The 20,676-nt window shown below is 48.9% G+C and overlaps 1 protein-coding gene across 1 annotated transcript in view; it reads left to right on the forward strand.

The window, feature by feature from the left end:
• The first annotated feature begins 2,200 nt into the window (after positions 1-2,200).
• Positions 2,201-20,676, forward strand: part of CDC42 (cell division cycle 42) — a 29,694-nt gene continuing 11,218 nt past the window's right edge. Inside the window, exons 1-2 of the mRNA XM_084274655.1 lie at positions 2,201-2,246; positions 16,782-16,923. Of these exons, the coding sequence (XP_084130781.1) occupies positions 16,819-16,923 (105 nt within the window). The 5' untranslated portion in view covers positions 2,201-2,246; positions 16,782-16,818. The remainder of the gene's footprint in view (positions 2,247-16,781; positions 16,924-20,676) is intronic.

Consider the following 20,676-nt stretch of genomic DNA (forward strand, 5'->3'; position numbering starts at 1 on the left):
GAATTCAGTTTGAAAATATTACTCTCCTTTTTGTGGGCGCTCAGGGCAGGAATGGTGAACCTGGTCTGAAGGCAATGGCTCGCTCCAGAATCCCCAGGGATGGAAGATACTTGCAGGAGACAGAGATGGGCTTCTGACATCATTAATATTGGGCTGAGTGAGTTTTGCTCCATCTTTGAACGTGCAAATAAACCAGGGCTCCTTTGAAAGGGCCAGTGGGAAGATGCTCTCAATGCCTGATCTGGGGAGCATCTCCATGGTGCTCCCCAGAGCCAACGTTTGCCGACTCATCGGGCTGCTGTGAGCAGCCTTGTCTTCTTCTGGTCCTGAGAGATGGATTTGTTAGTGGCTCAATGATGTGAAAACATCTCTTGGATGTGCTAAAATTCCAGGAGGCACCGAACCAGGGTCAGGCAAAATAAAAAAGGATGTAGAGGATTTTTTTCCCCAGCCTTTTCAGATGGTTTTCAGCTGCCCAGGGTAGGGATTTTTAACTGCAGGCTTTCTGCTGCTTCCCTGTCACCTTCTGGAGCTGCACTACTAGAGCAGCAGGTCTTCCTGGCTTTGGAAAGATCAATTCACTCTAGCCAGGTTTTCTGTTTCAGGCCTGATTTTGGCTCCTGCTTTTCTGGTTGGTGGTGCCTGGAGAACTTTCTTCTTGGGCTCTTTTTGCCAACAGGTAGTTTCAGGGTTATACCCCCTCCCAACCCCCGGCATCATGGGGATGTCTCCCAGCAAGAACCATTGTGGCTTTTGGGCCCATTTTGTTTCAGGTTCAGCTCCAGGTGGGGTTGGGGGGGATGGAAAGGGAAGAAAAAATTGAGGAAATTCAGAAACAGAGATGCTGGGATGCACATGCACCCTGTAGGAGAGACTCTGTGCCCTCTGTACGCTCCTGCAGCCCTTGGGTATGTGCATGGGGTGTGAGTGAGGGGTCCCACAGCTCACAGGGTGCTGGTGTGGGGTATTGCAGCCCTTGGGTGTGTGCATGGGATGTGGGGCTCCTGCAGCAGTGGTGTGCAGGCGCGGTGGTGGTTGAGGCTCCCAGGGCATGGGCTGAAGCTTCTGTAATATCTTTATTGATGATTTGGATGAGGGAATTGAGTGGACCCTCAGGGAGTTTGCAGATGACACTGAGTTGGGGGAAACTGTCGATCTGCTGGGGGGTGGGAAGGCTCTGCAGAGGGACCTGGACAGGCTGGAGTGATGGGCAGAGGCCAATGGGATGTGAAGTTCAACATGGCTGAGTGCTGGGATATAATAACCCCGTGCAGCACTGCAGGCCTGGGGCAGAGCGGCTGGAGAGCTGTCAGGCAGAGAAGGCCCAGGGGGTGTTGGCTGACAGGCGGCTGGACACGAGCCAGCAGTGTGCCCGGGGGGCCAACAAGGCCAATGGCCTCCTGGCCTGTGTCAGGAATGGTGGGACCAGCGGGAGCAGGGCAGGGGTTGTGCCCCTGTGCTCAGTGCTGGTGAGGCTGCACCTTGGGAGCTGCGCTCAGTTCTGGGCCCCTCACCCCAGAAGAGACCTTGAGGTGCTGGAGTGTGTCCAGAGAAGGGTGAGGGGCTGGAGAATCAATGTCATGAGGAGCGGCTGAGGGAGCTGGGGGTGTTCAGCCTGGAGAGGAGGAGGCTCAGGGCAGAGACCTCATCACTCTCTCCAGCTCCCTGGAAGGAGGTTGTGGTGAGCTGGGCTCAGCCTCTTCTCACAGATCCCCAGCGACAGGACGAGAGGGAATGGCAGTGAGTTGTGCCAGGGGAGGTTCAGGTGAGGAATGAGGAGACATTTCTCCCCTGAGAGAGCAGGTGGGCGTCGGAATGGGGTGCACAGGGAGGTGGGGAGGGGGTCACCATCCCTCGGGGAGGGCAAGGAAAGGTGGGATGAGGGACTTTGTGACACGGTTAGTGAGTGACAGAGGTGTGTGGGGGGGCAGTTGGGCTTTTCTGTGCGATCCTATGGTGCTGTGAGGACGTTGTGAGGCTGCTGTGCGGCTGCGGCCCTCCCGCCTGGCACCGCCTTGCCGCCAATGGTGCGCGCTCCCGCCCGGCGCGGCGCGCTCCCGCGGGGGGGGGGGGGGGGGGCGTGTCGTGTCGTGGCAGCCGAGCAGCGCCTCCTGCCGGTCACCCTCCCACACCGCCCTCCCGTCCCACCCGGCGTCGCCTGCGTGGTGACGTCACGGCGCCGTGCCCCTGTGCCTGAGCTGAGGAGACCCCGCAGCGAGCTGCCAACGCCCGGCGGAGACTCTGAGGTGAGCGGCGGCGGCGCCGGGGCGGGCACGGTTACCGCTGCGACCCCCCCCACCCACCCTGCCCCAGCCCCTCCACCACCTCCTCCTCCTCCCGCTGCGCTCCCCTTTTCCCTGCCGCCCGGCCCGGTACCGTCCCCCGGTGCGCGCGTCGTGCGGGAGCCGCCCTCCCGGGCCCGCGGTGCGTGTGCGGGGCCTCCCCGGCAGCCGCTGGCGGGGCTGGGCTGGGCTGGGCTGGGGGGTTCTCTCCCGGTGCGCGGGGTCTGGCGCTGATCCCCTCCCCCGGTACCGGTCGTGGCGGGGCTGGGCCTTTGTGGGGCCGGGTCTTGGCTGGGGGGGGGGCGGCGGTGCCGGGCCTTCTCCCCTTCTTCTCCCCTCCCCCGTTTCCTGGCGCGGCGGGCAGGGGCCGGACCCCCGTCGTCCGGGAGCGGCGGCAGGAAGCGCTCCCGCTGCTGGGCTGGGCGCATCGGCCATCGCGGGGGCCCCGGGCCTCGCTCCCCGCGGCTGCTCCCGCCCCGGCTGCGGCTTCCTGCCTCTCGGCAGCGCCCGGGGGGGGCTGGAGGGAGAGGCGCCGAGGCTCGGTTTGCGCTCTCGGGGCTGCGGGTCGGGCTCTCTCCGGCGCCGGGCGCAGGGCGCGGAGCCGGGGGCACTGCGAAGAGCCCGTTCCTGCGCCTAGAGGCACTTCCTGGCTTTCCCTCCCCTGGGTGCGGGGTCACTGGCCGCGGCTTCGGACTGTGGGAAGACCCGTCGCTGCGGTTGTGCAGCCCCAGCGGTGGTGCAGGTTTTGCCTGGGGTGGGAGGCTGGGCTAGTTTAAAGGGTCGTGCTGGCACACAGTCCTCTTTCTCTTTGGAAATCCTTATCAAGACTTATACACTACAGCACCGTGTCACCTCGCCGTGCCCTAATCCTTTGAAGTGATGTGGATCCCGAGCAGTGTGGGTTTGTTACCTCTCAGTGGGTAGAACGTGTGGCTGGTGGCAACAGGCAGGTAGCTGTGAGCATAGCAACCGGCATTTTGCAACCTGGGCTTAATGAGCAGTTGCAAAATGGTCAGGATTCCTCTTGTCCTCTCTGTGTGGGTACTGCAGGCCTGCCGTGCCAGGGCAGCTTTGCTCTACCCTCTCTTGACAGCAGCACGGAGAAGACGAGGCCTTAAGGAGGAGGCCATGTTAGATGACAACTGTGTAGTCAGAAGTAGTTTGGTCTGGCCATCTGTGGTTGTCTTTGTCTTGTGTTCCTCTGTACTGCTTCCCCCCCCCCTAGGAAAGGAGGTGCTAGCTGTTTTATTCAAAGCATTAAATTGCAGTGCCCCAAATGGCCTTTTTTTTTTTTAAAGGGTATTTAAAACCTGGATCAAACTCCTCCTATGGCTTATTGGAATAACTCAGGAAAGCACTTAAAGCTTCCTTTTTTTCCCCACTTAGCAAAAGGGTCTTATGCAAAAGCAACTTTAGATAGAAAGCCTTTGTATTCAGCTAGCTATACATGGAAAATCTGTTCTGCTTTGTAAATTGTTCCTTCTTGTCAGCATAGGATTATGGGGAAGGCAAAATAGGCAAATGTGTGCTTGAAACAGGCCTTACAAAAGCATGCAAGACTTGAAATCTATGTTGCTAGCTGTAGAAACGATTCTGTGTCTAAACTGTTCACTTGTATGCTTCAGTAACAATGAGGAAAAGGATTTTTTAAGTCTTGGCAAGAAATAAAAACTACTGTGATGCAAGATAAAACATGTTTGCAGGTCGGTAACGTGTTCTGCCCAGACATTTTAATCATTAGATTTACATGCTTTGAACTTGCTTCTTCATGGCCTGCAACTGATACTCTCAGTTCATTTTATGTGCTGCTTTGGGGTTGTTTGTTTACCTGAAACTGGCCGCTTCTGGGAAGCTTATGATGTTTAATAGAAATGCTCTTAAAGTCCTGGAGGGTCTGAAATGGAAGCGCAGATCTTCTTCTAAAAGAACAATAGTAAACAGAGGCAGAGCCCATCTGAAAGTCCTAGGGGTTTCCCTGATGAGTGTGCAGCTGTGCTTTTCTTACTTTCCTGTAAAGCATGTGAAGAGCTGATGTGAAGTGCAGTCTGGAGCTGACTGCTAATCCCCATGTAAAAGCTCGTTCTGGTTAAAATGCAGCTGTGGTGCTAAAATAAATCTCCACAGACAGACGGACATCTTAATTAAAATCTCTTCAGCAGCTCTCTGTTACCCTGCAAGCTTCAAAGTTAACACAGTGTGTTGATGTAGCTGGGTTCCAGCCCTGCTTCTTCTGCTTCATGAGAACTTGTACAATAAATGCCTGTGCATCACTGCAGTCGAGGTGTGTGTGTGTGTAATCAGTTTTATGCTGATATGAGTCCTCACAGCTTTTAAAAGTCATCCATGGGCTTGTGTGGTTTAGCCTTTGCTTTCCTCTGCCTGCTTTTTGTGGTCAGCTGAGCTTTCACGCTGTCATTTGTCTGGATCATAGGAATTTCAGGATCCTAGCTTCTAAAGTAATAGCCTGTGAGGAGGAATTGGAGGAGGAAGTAGTTATCCTTGCTCTGGAGGCTCCGTTTCTGAGGAAAGGAAGAACACCATCTCTTCTTCTGCAGAAGATGGAGGTGCTGTCAGATTAAATGGAAGTGAAATTGGTTGCTGGTACTCAGGTAGCAAGAAGCTCTCTAACCACTTAGCATGTTGTAGACATCTGCCTTGGCTGCTCTCACCCCATTATGCTAAATGCAGGTGAACACCCTCTATTTTTAGTATTGAATATATATGACAAATAAACCAATGTGTTGGCTAGATAAGCTTTGATGCTGAAATTTTAAAAGAAATTTATCTTTATGCTTCAGCCTGTCATCACTTAAGTAGGTGGCTGCTTTCAAGCCCTGTTTAAAATAGCTTGCACCACGCTAGCAAAGGGTATCTGTCAGGAAGGATTGCCTCTGGAAGTGGCAGGTAAAACCTTTTCACCAGGGTTTCTCCTGGGTTAAAGGCTGGCACAAAGCTGGCCTTCCCTGAGTAGGTATGGTCATCTGTATGTGGGGATGAGCTGCCTCTTGCAGCCCCTGCTGCATCGTGTGGTGGTGCACAGGTGAATGCCTGAGGTGACAGCCATGGCATGGAAGCATTCCTAGCTTCTGGTGGTGGTGGGTTGGTGTTGGGTGGAAGAACTGTGTTTGTTTATCCTGTCCTGTGTGTGCACCAAACTAAAAATAGTGACTGTGAGAAGCAGGGTTTCAGTGTTGCTGTCATGTAATTGATCTTTGTATCTTCCCTTGGAGTTTGAGAGTGACTTCTGTCTTAAAGAGATTTAAAGCTTCAAAACACTTTCTGGCCCGTTTCCTCACAAGTAGAGGAGTTTTCATTTTCTTGATGTGTTGACTTCTAAACAAAAGACACTTTTTATAAAGAGGAAACAGAGTTTTGCAAAAGCTTTTTAAAGAACATTGTTTTATATTAAGTTCCTGTGATGCTGGTTCACCATGTCCCTTTTGAATGTGCTGGGGTAATTCCTAGCAAGAGTTGTTCTGTGCACTGTCCTCTTGTCTCTTGAAAAACCAAATCTTTTTTATTCAGGAGCTTCCTTTGAGCTTTTCTATCTGCATTGACTTCTCTGCCAGACAGCCAGGTATCAGCATGTGTTTTCTAAGTGTAGACCAAACTGTCAGGGTGAAGGTTTCACCAAGCTAATACAGTGTTAGAGCAAACCTGTATCTGGGGTGTGGGAGTAGCTGAGCCCCAGAGGCAGCCTGTACAACGGGAGGGGATTGCTGTCACTTGTTGTGCCAGACTCACAGCAATAGCTAAGGCTGCCAGGATTGTCTTGGTTTGTAACAGGCTCTTTTGAATTGCTCAGCTCTTTTCAAGCTGAAAGATGCTGTGCTGTGTTTTTGGGTGATGATGAATGTTCTCTTTTTGGGGGTTAAAAAAAAAATATATATATATATATAATCAGAAATGTTCCTGCAGGTTTGGATGTGAGGAAAGCCAAGCATCTGCCATTTCATCAACTGGTGTAGCTGTGCTGGGCCAGCTGTGGCTGGTAAACAGCTGGTAAAAGGGCTTGTGGGAGGGCTGGCTGCTGGGCTTGGATCTGGTTGTGGTTCACCTTGGTGTGTTTCCCCAGTTAGCTCGAGCTCAGTGGCTTCTTTTAGTGCTTGTAAAGTGTTGCTCAGCTAGATGCTTAGTGTCTCTTGGAAGAATCCTTTTCTGTGTCCTGCAGTGGGGCTGTTGCTGCTTCTTGAGTGTCTTTGGCATTTACCCACTGCTGAGAAGCTGCCAGTTGCCTGACAGGCTCTTGGTCTTTCTGCCAGGGGTCATGGCACTGTGGGTGGTTTGTCTTGTGCTGTGTGAGGGAGGGTGGTCCAGCTGCTCTGCTTCCTTTGGCCAGGTGAGTGTGACCTCTCCTGCTTTACCCCGGTGTTCCTGAGCTTTCCAGCTGCTTCATTAGCTTTAACAGAAACACCAGGGTAGCTCAGTGGCTAAGAAAAGTTGCTTTTGTAATGTTTTTATTGATGTTTGGGGTTTTTTTTAAACAAAGTTTTATCTCTAGTCCTGAGACAGGGGGTGGCTGCTCAACCTGAGCTATCCCCCCCCCTCCTCAAACACATTGCATCCTCAAGGTGTACCCTTTCAGGCTGTGCAGGTGGAGGATCTACAGCTCTCCCATTCCCTGAGTGGAACAGGAATGAGGGGTGATCTGTTGCAATGATGTGCATGCAGAGTGCTTCCCGTTATGCAAAAATGGGCCTCAAAATAGAGGAACTCTTGGCAGTGTCTGTTTTGTGACTGTAGCTGGCTGTGGGCATGGGGAGGGCAATGGTGAGGTTGGTGCTTGCCATGCTTTGGTTGTGTGTATGAACAGGAGCACAGCTGGTGTTTCTAAAATATTAACACTGTGAAACTAAGCTGATAGCAGGGTTTAGAAATTGGTATTGAAATGCTGAACAGGGTTTTGCTACGCAGCAGAGTAAACCAGCTTCCTGTAGAATATGAAAGTGAAGAGTCAGAAGGGAAGATTAAAATGCCTTTGACAGGAAAGGATAATCTAAGCCCACCTACTTCCCAGTGTTTAATCTGGGGCAGGCTTTCCCAGTGCTGATGCCTGGTTTTGACAATGTAACCTTAACCAGAGTGGTAATAGAAGTTGACACTTGCTTTTTTTCTGTTGAGTTGATGATAAAGTGGTTGTTTTGACCAGTGAACTGGGATAGATGGGCAGTGCAGATGCTGAGGCAGGTAGGCACCTGCAGTCTAACTGGTGTGGCAGCAAAGAGCCCGCTGAGTCATCTTCTATCTGACCAGGCTGCACGGGCAGCTTTCTTGATTTGAGTTGAGGCCTAAAATGGGATGACAGGACTTAGTCACTTTTTTTTTTGTTAAAGACACATTTTACAGCACTGGTAGCTTAGGTTCAGGCCTTTAAATTTCCCCCACCCAGCTATTTTCACTTCCTATATTGAGTATGTCTCTGCTTCACCCATTGGTTGCAAGGAGCCTTTATGAAGATGTGCAAAGTAGCTGTCAATTCCTGTATAATTAGCTAAAAGAAAGTTGCATGAAGTGTAGCAAATAGCAGTTGACCTTAGTTGCATTTTGAGAAGAGATCTCTTCTTCCCTGGTCATGTGTTATAACTTGCACAGGAACAAGTGCTTCAAACTAGCAGAGATGTATGGACATGTTCTGTTGGGTGGCAGAATCAGAGTGTGTGTCTGGGGTCTTGGGAGCATCCCATCTCAAACAGGGTTCCCATAATGATAGCAAACTTCATGGGTTTTGAGAACAGCATCAGCTTGAGACCTCAACTAGATCTGTTGTGGTGCTGGGTCCCATGTGTCTTCAGACACCTGCCTAAATGTTTTCCATCCTGTTGTCCAAGACCAGGTTGAGCCTGTGGGTGTGGGAAGGTGTGCAGGATGGACCCTGCCAGTCTGTTCAGCTTCAGGCTGAGACCCCCCAGCTCAGGTCTGTATCTTTACCTGAGTTCTTGTCTTTGGCTTCACACTGATTTAACACAACTGAGCTTTTTTGGTTGTGTCTCCTAGTGAGACACTTTCTATATAAAACAGTAACCCTGTTTTTTGGACATACTTCTCCCTTGTGGAGTGCAAATTCTGGGATGTATTTAAAGGATTGTCTGGCTTTTTAGTAGGAGTTAAAAATACCCAAGCAGTGCCTAAACCAATCTTTTTTAAGATCCTGAACTGATGTGATAAAAGATTGTTCCTTCATTCTGTTCCTTCTGCTTTTTGCAGGGTTTGCCTTGTTCTAAGGGAGTGCAATTCCTGTGCTGGTTTGTAGCTTTTCAGCCTCTTTAAGCTCAGTTTAAAAAGTTAGGTACTCAGGCCTTAAGCTCAGTTCAGAACCTTTGGGAGCAGAGATGCATTTCAATCTGGTGCCTGCAGGGCAGACAGGCAGGTGATACTGGGCACCAGGAGGTTTAGAGTATAATGTTTTCTTTTAGCTTTCATTTACCACATTGCTAGCATAGAGGTGGTAGGTGTGTTTAGCTCTGGGGTGAGATCTCCACAAGGAAGATGGTTCCTAGCAGACTGAAAGGTGGGTTTAGGGCTGGAAGTTGTAGGTAACTTCTGTAAACGGCTGCTGTACACCTGCAGAGGAGAACACTGGCTGTGATAATACTGCTCTTGAAACCAGCCTTGCCTTCTGTGCCAGTTAGTCTTTCTGGAGTTCAGCTCTGAATCAGAGTGGCTTCTGTTGGTGTTTTGCATCATAGCTTTGCAACAATATCAGTGTACAGGACCTCCAGAGTCTTTTACCTCTGCAGTTGAGAGCTGAGCTCTTCATTGCTGGCTTGTGATCTTTGTAAAGCACTGATGTGTGGTACATGCAGTGAGCTTTGTGATGAAGGGTTTGCTGCACCAGGGTTGGAATTAGTACCTTCTCCATATAATGCTGGTAGGGAAAACGTGATTGCTTGGATTGTAGGAGCTGGTTATCTCTTTGGTGCCTCTGATTTGGGAGACTTAGTTTGAAAAGCTTAAGTGTTAGTTTGTAGTAGAGGAGGTGGGAGAGGGTGAGTACCTTGAAATGGTAGGGCAAGGGTGCCTTGAAGTGGCTGTGATTAATGTAGGAGCAAATTGTCAAATGCAAACAAATACTTTATTTAGGTGGGTTTTATTTATAAGATATGAAAAGAAAGAGTGGAAGGGTCAAAGTGGCGAACAGATCAGCAGGAGTTAAGTCCTGCGAATGCTGTTCTTTCATTGTGGCTTCCCAAGTGCTTTGAGCCCCCAGGAGTTAGATGAATAACCTGTTTACTGTACAATTACATTGTTTGGAGAGGAAAATTAATGGTCTTAGTCTTCAGAAATGATTCTGTTTTCTTGCAGCGGTTAGCAGGCTCGCAGATAGGACCTGGAAGTGGTGAGGGGCTGCTGAAGCTTAGGCTTGTGAGCTGATGGTGTGTGCTGAAGAGCATCCTGAAATGGTTCTTGGTCACCAGCTTGCAGCAGGCTGAGTGTACCGGTACCTGTGATGAAATGGCAGCAGTTTCAGTCTTGCCTGAAAGAGGAAGTCGTGGTGCTGCTGAGCCCTGACAGGAAGCGAGCGCAGGATGTGTAGACAGATTTGACATCTTGGTTTCCTTTGGCTAGGAGAACGTGCACATTTTTAACCTGAAAACAGACTTCAGTAGCTTAAAAAGAAAAGGAATCTTAACGAGCTTGAAGCTTTGTGGTTTCTACTTCAGTTTGCTTGTACAGCAAGAATGGAGACAAGGCAAGATCATGCAGATCCTCACCTCTTGGTTTAGGAGGAGGCACTGATTGTGTACAGAGACCCACAGCATGTTGCTTATTTCTTCACAGGCAAGTATTTCATACAGCTGCTAGAATATATTGCAATTATTCTGCATTACAGGCAGCTTTTAAAACTGAAGAGCTCCCATAGTGTCACCACATTTCATGTGCTTGCTATTAAGATGGGAAAATTAGCCTTGCACAAGGGGTGTTGTGGTCCTTGGTGGTGTGGTGTGTCTGGGACAGCATCCCTTGCAACTTGTGCTTAGTGAGTGGGACCCTGCCATAGGGACCATGGGTTTCTTCAGCCTTCTGTCATCTGTAGGTGGCTTTTGGTACTGTGTGAGGAAAATTCCACATTTCCCTTTGCACTGGGGAGGGTTACATATCTACACAGCATCCCAGTGGAGACTTCAGTTAGCTGTTCATTGCAACACTTGCATCTATGGTACTGCTTTTTTTTGGGAGGGGGAATTAATCCTAAATGCAGATCAGCTGCCTTACAGTGTTATGAAACTGAACTTTCAAGCAAAATCCTGTAATGGGTCTGCCCTGTCTGGAGTAGGGCCATACAATGAATCTGACAAGGTCTGCAGGGCTTTGTAATACAGTTTCCAGGATACAGTTGAGTTCTGTGGAATCTTGCAGTGTGATCACATGCTGAACAGGTTAAAATTCCAAAAATATTAGAAGTATGATCAGTTAACCTGTACTTTACTGAAGCACTGGAGGTTTTGGTTACAACAAATAAATTTAAGAATCAAAGAATTGAGAAATTAAATCAATTCAGGGTTGTGTTTGTGGGTCTTTTAAAGAAGCCTTTAGATTTTGGTGGATGGAACTAAGTCCTGCTGATGTGTGTTAGGTTGCTAGTCTTCATCAGTCCTCTCTGGGCATGGCCAGGTTGCTCACAATTACATGGCTCAAAATCCACTCACTGCATTCAAACTGGGATGGCTTCAGTGCTTTCCAGTCTGTTTCAATTCCCTCAGATATTTAATACTTGTAGTGTTTTCTAGGCCTGCTGGGTGTTGTGTATGTAGGATTCCTTTTACTAGGCTGCTTTGGAGGGGGAACAGACTCAAACTACTTTGTTTCCCTCTCCGTCGAGGTTGCACTGTGGAGGTGAGTTGTTCTCTAATCATATCTTATACTGGACTAAGTTACTTGTAAACCAGAAGTCAACGGTGTCTGTGTCTTTAAAGCTTTTTCTGTGGAAGAGCAGGTCCTGTGATAGTGCATCTAAACTCCCTAAAAATGAGCTTGTCTTCATCTGTGATCTATGGACCTCTTAGAAGTGAAAAACAAAGTAGCTGCTCTAGCTAACCTAGAAAATCTACAACTCCAAGTAAAATAACTTACTCAACATCTCCAGTTTCCCACTGGTAAGAAAGACTTTGGAAGATTATGCCTAAGACTTGAAATCTGCTTAAAATTTCTACTGTCTTATTTCAGTATTGTGGGATCAAGCTGTATGTCCTGGTGCCATGAAAAGCTGAAATAAAACCACAATAGTCTTGGTGACTGTGAAGCAGGTACCCTGCATTGCTGTGCTGGGCACACAGGGGATCGCTCCTAATGTGCACCCTGAATGAGTTAATTACACAGTTGGTTCTACATAGGTGTTAAGGATATTTCTGAGACATGATTAACATATTCATTACTTGCCTGGAAACTCACTATCACAGGTTTCCACCCTTTCCCCCATGCCTACTACAGTCTTCAGGTGGTCTTCAAGGACCCTGGTGGTTGTTTACTTCATCCCCTCATCTTCATCACTGTGCTCTTGTGAGCTGTGACCTTTATCTTCCTCTTTGTTTGCTGGAGCTGCAGGAGTGGTCTTGGGTCCTCTTACATCCTGATCTTGGAAATAAGACCCTTTTAAAAGGTTTGCAGTGTGCTGGTGTGTGTATACAGTGCTGTTGCTATCTTACCTAGTGTTGCTGCTTGCTGCAGGGTTTGGGGAGGTAAATTTTCTACTCTGCTGATTCCAGCTATTGTTTCAATCTATTAAAAGCAAAGTGAGGGGATCCCTTACTTGAAGGCACTCTGGGCCTTTAAAGATGTAATCCTGAAGTGGCTGATGTTGGGGGGTGGCAATTAAATAACTGTGTGAGAGAAGGGGTAGTGGCTTGGTACATACTGAACTGGTGCACGACAAGTTCTGTTGTTCGTGGTAATTTTTGTTTTCTTCCTTTAGAAAGAAAAAATACCAGACAAACCACCCACTCACACCCCCCCACCCTCCCCCCCAGGCTTTTCCACGTCCTTGTTGTGCAGTTCAGGTTCTGCTTTGCCTTCTGGAGTGAGGCCTCAGGTTATTTGCACTTGGTTTTTGTTCCTGCTGATGGGGAAAACTTAAAGGACCAGGTCCCCTGGTAGGAAAAGGTGGCATGTGGTTTGAGTTGTGTGGTTGGAGCCTGTGCCTCACAGCTGCTGTAGAGTGGTACGTGGTTGAAGGTGTGAGGAGGAGCAGCACAACCCTGTGGGGCCCCAAATACAAGAAAGATGTGGGACTGGTGGAGAGGGGTCAAAGGAGCCACAGAGATGCTCAGAGGGCTGGAACAGCTCCCCTATGGAGAGAGGCTGAGGGAGCTGGGCTGGTTCAGCCTGGAGAAGAGGAGGCTGTGGGGGGACCTCATTGCAGCCTCCCAGTCCCTGAAGGGAGCAGAGGAACAGGAGGGGAATCAGCTTGTTAAAGGGCAGAGACTGGCAGGACAAGGGGGATGGAGTGAAGCTGAAGGAGGGAAGGGTTAGATGAGATATTAGGGGGAAGTTCTTTGCAGAGAGAGTGGTGAGGGGCTGGAACAGGCTGCCCAGAGAGGGGGTGGGTGCCCCATCCCTGGGGGTGTTCAAGGCCAGGTTGGCTGGGGCCCTGGGCAGCCTTGTGTAGCTCCAGGCCTGGAGGTTGGTGTCCCTGCCTGTGGCAGGGGGGGTGGAGCTCTGTGATCCTTGGGGTCCCTTCCAAACCCATGACATTCTATGATTTAAGGTGTAGGGTGAGAGTAAGCTGTGCTTTACGGGAAATTAATTTGAACTGCTGATGTTCTCTGCTGTACCAGAGTGATTCTGCAGATGAAGTTGCTCATTCTCTGCAAAAACCGACACTGACTGTTGCTGGAATGGTGCCAGGGGTGTGTGTACAGCCTGTGCTTTGTCTTAGCTGGAGGGTCTGACCCGAGCCCTGAGCAGAGCACAGCAGCTTCTCTCCCAGGGCCTGTATGGAGGGTTTAGCTGTGGCTGAGGACAGGGCAAAGGGAGGTTTGCAGTACAGCCACGAGCTGATGTGCTTTGTGAGACCGGATTCATTTCATTGCTTGCAGGGGGAAATGGGCAGCCCCTTTTCAGTGTCTGTGGGGACAGGACAAGGGGCAATGGCTGCAAGTTGGAGCACAGGAAGTTCCACAGCAACCTGGGGAAGAACTTTTCCCCAGTGAGGGTGAGGGAGCCCTGGGACAGGCTGCCCAGGGGGTGTGGAGTCTCCATCTCTGGAGAGATTCCAGCCCCGTCTGGACGCCGCCCTGTGCAATATGAGCTGGGGAGCTGCTTTGGCAGGGGGTTGGACCCCAGGAGCTCTCCAGGTCCCTTCCAACCCCTGTCAGTCTGTGATGTTCTCTGGAGCAGTAAGTTTTAAAGGGTAAAACTAAACACATCCTTATGTTGTTGGAGTTATTTTAATGCAAAGCCATGTGTGAGCTATTCCTGTGTGAGGGCATCTAGAGCACTTTAAGATTTATGGGGTTGGTATGTTGCAGGGCTTGGGAAGTGCTTTGGAGTCTAGATGGTTCTTCTGTGGGTTCTGGGAAGGCTGTCTTGAAGCAGATGTGTAACTTGCAAATTACAGGTAAACAAGGAAATGCAAATAGCTGGTGCAAGAGGGTTTAAGAAGAGGTAGAGCAGGAAGGGAGGAGGAGGAGGTGTCTGCCAAGGGGAGGGCAGGGTGGAAAGAGATTAGGTTTCTTAGTGAGGGTGGCTGCTGTTAACCTGGGCTGTTCCTGTTGTGATGGCATGTAGGGTGAGCAGGGATTTCCTGAGTCTGGGTGGGCAGCGTAAGGAATTCCAGTTGAAATTGAAAAACACGTGAGAAGTGTTTGGGAAACTCAGTGTGTTGTGTATTAAATGTATCAAGTCTGAAAGGAATTCAGGGCAGTTGCTCCCTGTGCTGTGCAGTGCCATACCTGAATGGCTGTGTTTAGGCAAATCCCAAAACCAAAGGCAGAGGATGGTGCCTTCCTGCATGGGTAAGGCTGGTGAGCTAGCAAGGCAGGCTCTAATTTAGGCTGGTTTTAGCTTGAGTGCACTCAAGTTTGTTAGCCAGACTTGATGACTGTTTTGATCTATTTTCCTTTTAAAATAAATCTATTTAACAAGTGACTCATCCCTTTCTACCTTTCTTTTGAGCATAGAGCCTTTCTTAATTTGGGACTAAGATCCTTTGCTCTATTGCCAGGTTTCTTTCTGGTGGGATTCTTTCATTTTAAACCAGGACTTTTTCTCTGTGATCAGTGGTACCAGCGTGGCAAGAAGAACTATGTGAGCACCTGGGAAGTTGAGGCAATATTGACTAATATTACTTAGATGGAGACAGTTGAGGTGACCTAAACACGGAAGATGCTTTAGAAATGGAAATGTTGTGCTTGCCATAGGGCCAAACTCCAGAGCTTTTTGGAGTAGTAAGGAAAGGCCTGTTGATACAGCTTCACTGTGTAGGCTTCTGATGGTCCTGTGTGAAACTGAGCTCTGCTGCATAAATTCACACTAGGTTGTTTTGATTTTGAAATCCAGCACCAAGTAGAGGGCTGGTGCTCATGCCCCATGCCTGTGCCAATCCTTCATCATCTTGCTATTTATTGGAAGAAGATTGCTGAGGGGAGACCTTCTCACCACCTACAACTACAGGTTGTAGAGAGGTGGGCGGTGGTCTCTGCAGCCAGGGGACAGGAGATGGGACAAGGGGCAATGGGCTCAAGCTGCCCCAGGGCAGGGTCAGCTCAGCTGGGAGGGAAAAGTTCTTCCCTGAAAGAGTTGTGGGGTTGTGGCACAGGCTGCCCAGGGAAGGGCTGAGTCACCCCCCCTGGGTGTGCTTAAAAAAAGGGTAGATGAGGTACTCAGGGATATTGTTCAGCTTAGGATGGGAATGGTTGGACTGGGTGATATTAAAGGTCTTTTCCAACCTTGTGGTTCTGTATAGATAGCAGTGTTGTGAGTGTGTGATATACTGGATGCTGATCTTCTGCTCTGAGAAAGTCTTTGCTATTTCCTGCTTGCACATCTTTCCATGGCTGGTGGGAATGTGTGGGGATCAGTATTTCCTTACAAGGTCTGGGTTTTGGAGCTGTTGCCTATGTTTATTATGGAGGTAACTGGCTGTGTGTAAATCATTGAGCATCCCTGCAGCATCTAAAGAGAAGCTAGTGCTGTAAGCTTGGTTTTGAGTCACTAGTAATTACCTTTTCTTGCAAGCATGACAATGGATGTGCAGTATCTGACCAGAATGCTCAAAGACCTTGAATTTCTTCCAGACTGCTGAGAAGTGAAATCCCTGGGAAGTGCCCAAATGCTCAGTTCAGTAGGGATTGATTCAGTTCATCAATGCAGTTACCCAGCAGTGAGACCCATGGCAATATCCTCATTAGGCAGAGGCATTGCTGCTGTTCTGAGGGTAAATCTGCTGCACTGGATGTCTCTTCTTGTCTTCTTCCCCATGCTCTAGCAGGGGGTAACTCAGTTTGCAGCTCTTGCTGCTGCAGAGAAAAGTACTTCCAATAATATGGAAGCACTGAAAGTCAATGGGAGCTTTACCACTAGGCTTGCTGGGGTCAGGATTTTACATGTGTATGACTGGGCAAAGGCTTGGTCCTTTTCTAATTAAGGTAATATATTAATGAAGGGCAGCTGTATCTGGCACTAAATGATGTTTGGAGGAGGTATTGATGGCAAATATTGATTTAATTCACGTGCTAAAGTCTGTGCTGGGGGAGTATTGAGGTAGTTGGGTACATTGGGGTTTTTGTAATGTCTGGAGACTCATGTTATTCCTTGGGAGCTGGATGCCCTGCTGAGTTGCTGGGTGGTGTTAGCCACTTCAAAGTGGGGATCAAGGTATGTGTTGAGCAGTAATATTAAGGAAAAGATTGTAGAACTGTATTTAGGCTTTCAAAAGAAAAGCAGGGGGAGTAGGAATTAATAATACTTACTTCTGCCTGTACCTGCTTATTTTTATTCCATAAACTACTTCCAAAGCTCATGCTGCTGTGTTTTCTGCTGAGCTTGCTTTCCTGAAGTGTTCTCCAGAGGGAAGATCTCTTGGGAGATCCGTATGTTACTTGGCAGCTCTCAAGACCCAAGCTTGCACTTTCAGCTCTCATTGCATTTGAAGCAGGATGCTTCCATGCATTAAAAACAGACTAAAAAAGCCTAAAGATCTCTTTTGGCTGCTTCTAGGTAATCAGGTAAAACCAGCACTGTGTGTTAAGGAGGACCAGGTAAATTCACTCCTTCTGTCAGTGTAGAGAAGTGACCATGGCAGATGTCACTTTAGGTGGTGTTTGGCAGTTGTATGTGTTTGGGAGGGGTCTGGCTGTTGGGAAGAGGCATTTGTATGTATAAAAATGAACAGTGTGTCTGAGGAGAATGGATCTACCAGCTCATTTAGGAGTGGCTTGTTTTCAGATCCCAACTGTGCTGCTCGTGGCTTGGCCTCCAGTCAAAGCTCATCAATGACACGTCCTGCTATCCAGTGAGAATGAGAAACATCTAAATATCTATCTTTTTTTTTTTTCCTTCTAGGTTCCTGTTGGAGTTGATATTCTAGTAGACTTCAGCTATGCAGACGATCAAGTGTGTAGTTGTGGGTGATGGTGCTGTTGGTAAAACCTGTCTCTTAATTTCTTACACAACAAATAAATTCCCATCGGAATATGTACCAACGGTAAGTGAGAGGGTGTCTGCAGTGCTGCTCTGGGCATGGCTTTCCCTCCTAACTCACTCCTGTGCCATGCATGCCTTAGTGCTTTTTTTCTTACAGCCTGCTTTCTTGTTGGAGACTAATCCAGCATGAAAGAGGAATGATCAGTGTGTTTGCTACGCTGCTGCAGCCTGACTGTTGCATGACCTGGTGGTGCTGGGATGCCTTTCCTGTGTCTGGTGGGTTCTGTCTGCTTGGGGGCCACTGGCTGGGTTCTGTGACCACGGGCTGCAGAGCAGAGAGGATGAGCAGTGGGAACACCCGCTCTGTAACTTGCACTCTCAGCTCATGCCACACCTTAATTTTTAGGGAAAGTAGTGTTTTCTGTTGCTATAACAGCATCATAGCAGTGTGCTCACACTGAGCTGGTTTGCTTTTTAAGGAGGCTGCTGCAAGAGACCTTGAGATCTTGGATGGTCTTGTTAAGTTTTCTCAGTTACAGACCTGAAAAGACCATCTGCTACATGTGTATACAAACTGAAGAGTTTCTCTAGATCCCTCAAACAACTCTGGGTCTGGAAATGCATTGTGAAGAAGTCAAATGCCTGTTGGGGAAAGGGCCAGTGGTATTTTCTGTTACTGTAAAGCAACTTAAAAGAACAGTGGCTGACACACAGGACACTGCGCTGCCATCCAGCGAGACCTGGACAGGCTGGAGAGCTGGGCAGGGAGAAACCAGATGAGGTTCAACAAAAGCAAGTGGAGAGTCTGGCACCTGGGAAGGAAGAACTGCTGGAGTCAGCACAGGCTGGGGGTGACCTGCTGGAGAGGAGCTCTGTGGAGAAGGACCTGGGGGTGCTGGTAGATGACAGGGTGGCCATGAGCCAGCAGTGTGCCCTGGGGGCTGAGAGAGACAATGGGATCCTGGGGGCATCAAGAGGAGTGTGGGCAGCAGGTCACAGGAGGGGATCCTCCCCCTCTGCTCTGCCCTGGTCAGGCCCCACCTGGAGTGTTGTGTCCAGTTCTGGGCTCCCTGGGATAAACAAGACAGGGATCTCCTGGAGAGAGTCCAGAGGGGCTACGGGGATGCTCAAGGGCCTGGAGCATCTCCCCTGTGAGGAAAGGCTGAGTGAGCTGGGGCTGTTCAGCCTGGAGAGAAGAAGACTAAGGGGTGACCTGATTAATGTTTATCAGTATCTGAAGGATGGGATGCAGGGGGAAATGGGCAGCCCCTTTTCAGTGTCTGTGGGGACAGGACAAGGGGCAATGGCTGCAAGTTGGAGCACAGGGAGTTCCACAGCAACCTGGGGAAGAACTTTTCCCCAGTGAGGGTGAGGGAGCCCTGGGACAGGCTGCCCAGGGGGTGTGGAGTCTCCATCTCTGGAGAGATTCCAGCCCCGTCTGGACGCCGCCCTGTGCAGTATGAGCTGGGGAGCTGTAGATGTGGGCACCTAAGCTCACCTCATGGAGGTCCCCTCGTTGCAGACTGGTAGGGAAGAAGTTTGGTAAAACACAGTTTCAAACCATGTCAGCTATACTGCTGGGCTGCTTCTAGGACATCCACCTCCTGTGCTGGACCTGTGGAAGCCTGTTTGCCCTATTTAAGTTCCTCTTTGCAGTCAAGACAATAGCAAAGTGGTCACTGAGTTCAGGCAGTCAGTATTTCTAGACTTATCCCTTGTGAAATGACTCTTGATTGTGTTGGAAAATGGTATCTTAAATATGTATTTTGAAAGCTTTCAAGTTACTGTGCTGTCCTGCAGATGATAGCCCTGTCTCTAAATCCCTGTTAATGAGCAATGTGGAAAAGACATTCAAAGTTTACTTGCTAGTACAGTGTGCTTAAGATGTACTAAGGCTTATTTATAGTGTCTTTCAAAAGCATCCCATGTTTCTGGAGTAGTATTGACCTCTGGACCTCATGGCTTGAGGAACTCCCTGTTCTGGGGATATCACAGGCCTATTTGTAATTCTGTGGGTGGCCTGGAGGCATATTTCATACTCTAGAAACTGGTAAATAACCTCTGATATTCTAGCTAGTACTTCTCATAATAAAGAGGCAGAGAAATACAACACACAGCACTGTTCCCCAAATGAAGGCAAACTGTCTGAGTGTCCCTAAGTTTTAATGTCCCCAGAACATTTGAGGCTAAATAAGGACCTTAGGATAAAGTGGGTAGGACTGAAATTGCTTAACAAAAATGTTTAAGCAGGAGAAGAACCTGGAGATAGACTTCTGATTTTGAGAACCTGGTGGTTACCAGAGGTAGCTCGAGGCCAGTGCACTGCCAAACACCAGGGATCCAGCTGCAGTGGCTACTGCAGGGTCCCCCTCAGAGGAAGGCAGCACCCTTCTTTCTGAGGGTGTCCAGGGGTGCTGAGCATAAAGCCATTAGAAGGTGTGGGGGTGTTGTAGCAGAGCAGTAACACTGGCTTTGAATGGAGCCTCTCTGAGCAGGCACTGCCCTGGCTGCTGCAAACTCCTGTGCTGTTCCCTCTGCAGCAGCATGGCCTGAACATCACTGGTGAATGCACCAGTTCTCAGTGATCAGCTGCTTTCTCTTGGCTTTGTTTTGCAGCATCTTCTCTCTCTTTTTTTTTTTTTTTGAGGTTATTTCTCAGTGGGAGGTGGGTTTCATACTGGTACTGCATGTGGTTTGTCACCTGCATGCTTCTGATGTCACTCATAAAAGGCATCAAGAGGCAGGTGGGACTCCTGTAAGGTGAAAGGCTGTGCCACTGGCTGCAGTGGGTGTCTGGCACTGCTGGGAACTGAAACTTCTCTTGGGCTGATTGTTGCTCTGGTTTTTAGCCTGTTTGGCACAGGGTGAAATTATGCTAGGAGACTGTAGTTGCTGTGTTTCTCTGAAGGTTGGTGTTGTAACTTTGGGGCTGAATGCCAGACCTAAGGTAGTGACTCTGTCTTGGGGAGGGGGAAATTCCATTTAGCAGATAGGGAACTTAAAAAGGAAAAAAGGAAAGTATTAGGGACACAATACAGGGAGTCCTAAAAGAGCAGCTACGGGGAGTATAATTGCCTTACTGTTCCCTGGGTGAAAATGATGGGCCATCTTTGGGGGATTAAGCTGCAAATGATCTTCTGACATCTGAAACAGCAAATACTGTGACCTTCAGCATGGAGCATTCAGATTTCTTGTTCTGTGCCTAGCAGTAGGTGAGTTCTCATCCTGACCTGTCCTTTGGAGCCTTCAAGTAGCAGTTGTGGTGTATTGAATGTGCCCTAAGAAACGCTTTCCACTGCCCCCTGGCCTGAAGGTGTTATGTGTAGGTGTGCACTTTCTGGGTGGTTCATTTAGGCAAACTCAGGGCAGTGTGTGAAGGATTGGGCTGCTGTTACTGGAGATGAATGAAATCTCTTGCAGTAATTCAAAAGCAGGAATGCTAATCTGAAGTCGTATGAGAGGGAGACTTCTGCTTCTAGCTGATGCTCCTGGGAATGTGCAGCCATAGGTGCTTTCTCAATCACTGAGTTATGAAAAGCTGAAAAAAAATCAGTGTGGTGTCAGGTATGGCTCTAATGAGGACAGTTGGGTGAAAAGGAGACAGATCTGGGCTCGTGGAAGTTAGCTTTGAAATGCTGTCTCAATGGGTTTATCTCCATTTTTAGTGGGATTTTTTTCAAGGACCTAAGCTCATTCTAAAGCCCTGTTAGTAGATGCATGTGACTACCATGTACCTCCCTCCTCTCTTGCCTGCAAAGCTTTTGTGATGACTGCTGGCCTCTAATGTTGCAGTTTACTTCAGCTGCTCAACTTC

The sequence above is a fragment of the Gallinula chloropus genome, assembly GCF_964237585.1.
Source record: "Gallinula chloropus genome assembly, chromosome: 23".
Taxonomy (NCBI): Eukaryota; Metazoa; Chordata; class Aves; order Gruiformes; family Rallidae; genus Gallinula; species Gallinula chloropus.